The following is a 6,502-nucleotide window of genomic DNA, read 5'->3' as shown; positions in this document are numbered from 1 at the left end:
AACTTTCTTCCCCTGGTTGTACTGATTATTATTCATGATGGCGTTCTTATAATAATAGATTCTAGATCTATGCTAGGAACGGGCACGGGACAAAATTATAGATTTAAAAATTATTTTGCTTCAATGATTGGCAGCGACCAGTAAAGTAGACAAGCTTCATTTCAACAGTTGTTTGCTTATTTCATGCTCAGTCATCTCATAGCTGCGCCTGTTGGCAAAGTACTCAAAATTATCATCAGGTATCTTCTGTTTGCCTACAACTGCTCTGAGCAAGAGAACACCTCTTTGCCAACATCAGCTTACCTGTTTCTCCAGCAGCTGCAGCTGTGGTAACTTTGGACTTGCATTAAATACCAAAAGAGATGAAAATAGTGTTGTAACCACCTCTCGGAGAGCTTCGTATTTGCATAAAAGTGTACCTCTCCAGAGCCTGCGGTCTCATATTTTGTTCATGTCAGAGAGAGTCAAGTGCAGTAGAAAATTTCACCTACCTTAGGAGCAGACTGTCTCAAACAGCCAATACAGACACAGAGATCAGTAACGGTTGCTAGAGCCGGTGCAGCGTTCAGACGACTCGAAGGAAAGACATCTGAGAGCACAGAGTAGAGACCTCAGTCTCAGCACAAAGCTGAAGGTTTAAGACAGCGTAGTGATCTTTGTCATCGTTTTCCTCCACGTCAGTTTCATGCCTTGCACTTTTTGGCCGTCTTACAACACTGTTTCGTCAAGTTTATAAAGAGATTCAGATATGTACAGGATGGAAGGTTACACAGTTTGTTTTTGAAACAGTGCAGATCTGTTTGCTATGTTGAATAGATCTTGGAACTTGGAACAGTTTGAGTGTTGCTATATTTTGTGACTTTTTGTTTTGTGTGCTGTTTTAAAATGCAGAACTTTGTCCAAGTTGAGATGCAGAAATAATTCAGTGTCAAACTTCTTCGGAAGCAAGATTCTAAGAAAAGAAACTCCAGTTTGGGACAATTTAAGTGAACAAAATTTGCCTTCAGACTCTAGGTTGCCTTTGCCTTTGTTAGTTTTGTTTAACATTTGGCACCTTAGAAGTTTTTTTGTTGTGATTGATTTCATAGATCTTTTCACTGTGTAAAACGTCCACCTGAAAACAGGCGTTCCACCAGAGGACGGAGAGACACATTAGACCGGCAAGAGAGGACGAGTCACTGGAGAGCCCGTCATGAAGCCGGAAGACGTGGCCACTCAGCAGACCTAAGCCAAGACTGGCCTGAGCTGGATTTCCTGCAGAGACTGCCACAGTTCCCCTTCCCCATCCCCTCCCTTGCAGAAGTTGGAAGTACTGGGCCTCATCGTGGCGCAAGGGTGAACACCCTGTTCAAACCACAAGACACATGTCCTGCTGAAACAGGAGCAGACTGTGTGGAGAGGTTTGAGCTGGGTGGCCAACACAGTACTACGCTCACCAGTGTGAAGGATGAATGGAGAGTCTAGGCAAGTGTGCAAAATGTGGGCTGTTGGATGTAGTTTGTTGGTGTATTGAATGAAAGTCCGAACTTGAACTTTTTGTGTTTTTTAACCCTTCCAGCCCCATGCGCGTATATTTTCAGCAGCACTTGCACCTCCCACGGTCCCAAGAGCATATATATCTGTTTTGGGGGGTACCGAATTTGCGCATTTTCGGAAAGAGCGAACCTAATTAAACTTTAATTTTCATATTTGTACATTTACCATTAAACATTGTTATATGTTATTATCTAAACCCTCATTACAAAGATACTACATCACTTTTTAGAATGCATGCCTCTTTTTCTGAAATACTGCTTTTAATTGGCTGGGACTGGGATAAGGGAGTGCACAAAAATGGCTGGGACTGGAAGGGTTAATGTATGTATGTATTTCTTGTAAGTAAATTGTTAAATGTAAGTTTTGACTACTTCCACAACTAGTTTGATCTTTTCTGTCATGTATATTGGGGCTGGAAGTGTAACACTACAGGTTTTTCATGCTGTCCTCTGTTTAATTCCCCTGACTGCCCAATAGCAAGGGAAATGACTCTAACACGACTAGGTGAAGAACGATATCCTAATGAGTTATTTCCCTTTGCACACACTGATGAGATAGCTTGGGGTTGGTTTTTTTATGCAAGTATGTATTTCTTGTTAGTAAATCTTTTGATCTAAGTTTTTTTGACTTTGTATTCTAGCTGACACAGCCCTGTGCTCTGCTATCTTCAAACCTGGTCATAAATGAGACTTTCTTGTGGTGCTAGAGACTATAAACCTGTACTAGAAAAAAATTAACAAAGTCAAATAATTGATTTTTGTTTTTAAAAAAATTATTTATGTATTATTTGTCTTATAAATACTTTTGTATTGGCTATTCCGTACCACAACTTGTGCATGAGTATCAAGGTACCAGACCTGCCAAGTGGTGTGATAAAATTGGCAATCTGCAACTGGCATAGATTCTTTGTTTATCCGTTCCCCCGTCGTTTTATGAAAGAAAAATTCTGAAATTATGCAAACTGAGCCCAAAAATGTGAAATTAAGCGATTCTGTTAATTTTTAACAAAGAATGATGAAGGAAAATAATCAGAAATTATGCAAAAAATGAACAAATTTTGCTAAATTATGCGGGATGCATAAAACCACGGTTACAGGTTTATAACAGAGGCACAAATCTCTGCACAAAGTGACAAAGTCAGATACACAGCTGCCGGGTACACAGATAAAATTGGAGCCATCTGATTAGCTCTGTTGGTATCATTGTGGACAAAGTAGATGGCCCTGGTTCAAGTACCGGGCTGGGCTTTCATGAACTCTGGTGGTTTGTGGAGTTTTCAAAGCTCTCAACCCACATGTCTTTGTCCTATCGAAGACGGACTTTAAAATGTAGGGGTTCCGCCACTTAAATAGCCTAATAGTGTTGGTATGGACTTTTAAAAAACCTATACAACGACATGATAAGGTACAGATAAAAAACTGTCCTGACTGTCCTCCATGTCACTGACATCGACAACTCTGTTCACAGGGGAGAGGAAGGCAGCAACCCCCTCCTCCTTTAGATCTGTCCCTTCCTCAACAAACTTGCGGAAACTTTCACCGCCAACGTCTACCCCCACCATCAACATGTCTGTCGACAAAGGCGTGTTGGCGTGGAGTGGCAGTCTCAAGTCTCAGCTACCCAGTGTACTGCCCAGACAAGCCAGGCAAGTTTGGTGTCAAGATAATTCCAGCTCTGTGACTTCAGCAATGCCCACTGCACACTTGCCAAGTACTCAGATAAAATTGGAGCCCTTCAATATATTTTTGTCATAATCTTTTCTTGAACCCAGAGTGGATTTACACAAACCAGTGTTTTTTTGGAGATAAATTGAAGTCCATTCCCATCAGTTATGCGCAGCTTATTGTAACTGACAAAAAATTACGTTGGTTTATTTGCAATATTTGTCTGACTTACTATAAATGAAGTGAAAATACACGTTTTTATCTGTGTGTATTTACTATACTATTCTATAATGGTTTATTTGCTACTTTCGGTATGTAATGTGATCTACCGCGGTTCTGGAGACTCCATTTTGTCCTTGTTTCCTTGACACATGACAACAATCCAGTAGACAGGGATCATCCAGCAACAGACTTGCTTACACTTACAGATTTAACAACAAAGGACAATGCTGATGACAAGGAAAATGAAAATGATTCCTCGGACAGAGCGGAGTTGACTCAAGAAATGTTTTTTGTTTTAAAGTGCACTTCATCTGTACCTGCAATAGAAATGTCGACTGTTGTGACCCCAACACGTCACTGACTTGAGCACTTGACAGCCATGGAAGATGTAATGGTGATGAGCTGATGGACAACTTAACAGACAACAATTTTAAACTTCTATCAACAAAAGTGGCGACATCTATGAGGACAGGAGATAGCTGGGAGACGCGGGCCCGGGGACTCTCTTGAACTTATCGTCCAGCTCAGTACTGAGTACCATCTAGTTATGGGAACCCCTCTCCAACTCATACAGCTCACAGCTTCTACTGGGGTCCTATCAAGCCATCTAGTTGTGGAAACCTCTCTCCAACAAAGACAAAAAAACATTTTAATGGGCCTACGGCAGTCCTAAGCCTGCAAACCAACTCCAGTTGGGAACTCAGAAGGGAATGTTTTTTTAATAACCCACCCCCACCCCAAGAGAAAAAAAAAACTCAGCCTGAGTGGTCGGTGGGTGCTCTGGTGTGGTTTGTGCCTTCTTTCCTGTTAAACTTCTATTGTCCTTATAATATCTCTCCTATTCTTTGTATGTTACCCTCCAGTACATACTTTCACTTTTTCTGTCCTCTTATGCCACAAGGTGCGGAGGGGAGGTCAATTGTTGGATTTATGCTAGGTGTTTTGATCATCATGCTGTTCCTCTGGAGGGTCTCTTTGACTTCGTTGATCCATCTTTTTCTTGGCTTTCCTTTTGCCATGAAGTTGAAGCCATCGAATCACAGTGGGTGGTTGACGGGTGCCTTTGTGTGGTTTGCTTCTTCTTTCCTATCAAACATCTACCATCTTTATCTTTCCTCCTTCTTTTTTTTTTGTGTTTGTTACTCTCTTGTAACACCTCTAATCTTCGGCACTTATGACCTTATTCTGTTGTAAGTGCCGTAACACACTTACTAAAACTAAAACTAATCTGTTTTGTCTTCTTTATCGCCAGCAATGGTACTGATACTGATACATGGTTTCTATTTGGTCACTTTTTTAGCACAAGGGGCCTGTCCCGAAAAATGCTGTTTTGAGAAAATCGAAGGTAAAGTTTTTGCCCCTTGTTCAGTTTCTTTAAAAGACATGGAGAGTTTTCTCTATAAAAGGGGCCGTTCAAATATAATCTTACGCCTGAGGAGGGGGGGCGGGTCTTTGGTTCCTGTAAGAAAAGTGTAAGGGGGGGGGGTCTTTAGCTAATGTAATATTATACTTTTGTGAGGGGGAAAAAATATTTTCGACATAATGATGAACTCTGCATTTGTTGATGATAACTAATTTCACTTTTTTTTCACCATAAATGATCAGTAATAACATAGATACAGTGGAATCCTGATAAAGTCAACTTGCTTACAGTCAACACCTCACTGTAGTCCCGTTTCTTACCTTCTTTGTTTAAGTTGAAGTAATTGTGTTTCTGATTTTCTGATACAGTCTACCACTTGAGTATTAACCTTTCGTGAAGTCAACAATTTGGGGCTAAATCCTGAGGTGAATTCATTCTAGAAGAGGTATTTCACCTGAGCAAGTGGTGTACACACCACCAATTACATATGTATCCTTTGTTCTTTCATTATCTCTTGTTTTGGTGACAACTTCAGAATTATACTCCCTGAAATTGAGATTACATCTTGTTTATTACGAGGTACTTTGTCATTTTGTAGCTGTCATCTTCAATTTTTAATGGCAGTAGTACAATGGATAAAGTCAACCTTGCTCAAAGTCATCCCCTTTTTTTCTGTCCGGGGTGTTGACTTTATCAGAATTCCACTGTAACTTGTTTTGTTTTTTAATTAAAGCGCTTTTGTCATACGTGAGTCTCAATTTTTTTCCTTTTTATTAGTAAAAAAGAGTGTGTATGCAATATTTTCCTTGAATGATTTACTCTAATTGTGAGGCAGCGTGGTGAAATCAGGCGCTCGTCAAAATAATGAAAGTGAAAAAAAAAAAACCTGGCATTTTTCCACAGGTTTGGGAACTTTTATTGAATTTTTTTTTCGCGTTAAACATCTTTTAATCCATACTGAAAAACGTTCATTACATGCCCATAATTTGTGATTTTTCAGTTTAAAAGGCTCTCAAGCTATTGAAGTTATCAAACTTTGGCGGCCGTTTTCTCACGAATTTTACCTCTGAGATCAGGTGATCCCACCTCCTTCAATCACAAATGTAAGAAAAGTGTAAGAAAGGGGGGGGGGTCAAAAAGTCCCCCAAAAGGTGTAAGATTATATTTGAACAGCCCCAAGCCAAACAAATATGCACACCAATGAAACCAAACTTGTCCTTTTGGTTGGGCAATGCCCACTTTTGGTGTAGGTCAAGATTTCTGGAAACCCCCAAAATCTGGGTTAGCCCGCTTGTCCTTAAAAGCGATCATTTATTGGAATCCATTGTAAGTAAATAAAAAGTTTTTGGTTTGTTTTAGTTGAGGGTTTTTTACGGCGCTCGCAACTGCATAAGGTCATATATGAGCGCCAGAAGAATAGACGTGCTACAACTACAACAAGAGAATAACAAACATAAAACAGAAGAAGGGGAGATAAGGACGATAGATGTTTGATAGGAAAGAAGAAGCAGACCGCACCAGAGCACCTGCCAACCACCCACAAATTTATAATAAAAAGTTTGCTTGTGTAAAAAATGGGGGGGGGGGGGGGGGGTAATGTTTTACTATGTATTTCTGTTTTTTGTTTTGACTCTTGTGTATGTGTGTGTGTCTTTGCTTTGTGGGTGGCTTGGGGCCGGCCCCCACTTGTCTAGAACTTTTTCTTTGCTGCCTCTCA

General features: G+C 40.3%; 1 protein-coding gene across 1 annotated transcript in view; it reads left to right on the top strand.

The window, feature by feature from the left end:
• LOC101848710 overlaps window positions 1-6,502 on the top strand; it is a 23,963-nt gene that overhangs the window by 9,228 nt on the left and 8,233 nt on the right. Inside the window, exons 2-4 of the mRNA XM_013090109.2 lie at window positions 1,125-1,458; window positions 3,004-3,181; window positions 4,723-4,767. Coding sequence (XP_012945563.1) covers window positions 1,125-1,458; window positions 3,004-3,181; window positions 4,723-4,767 — 557 coding nt within the window. The remainder of the gene's footprint in view (window positions 1-1,124; window positions 1,459-3,003; window positions 3,182-4,722; window positions 4,768-6,502) is intronic.

This window comes from Aplysia californica, unplaced genomic scaffold, assembly GCF_000002075.1.
Source record: "Aplysia californica isolate F4 #8 unplaced genomic scaffold, AplCal3.0 scaffold01146, whole genome shotgun sequence".
Classification (NCBI taxonomy): Eukaryota; Metazoa; Mollusca; class Gastropoda; order Aplysiida; family Aplysiidae; genus Aplysia; species Aplysia californica.
The sequence above is the reverse complement of the archived record's forward strand: the minus strand, read 5'-3'. Positions and strand labels throughout refer to the sequence as shown.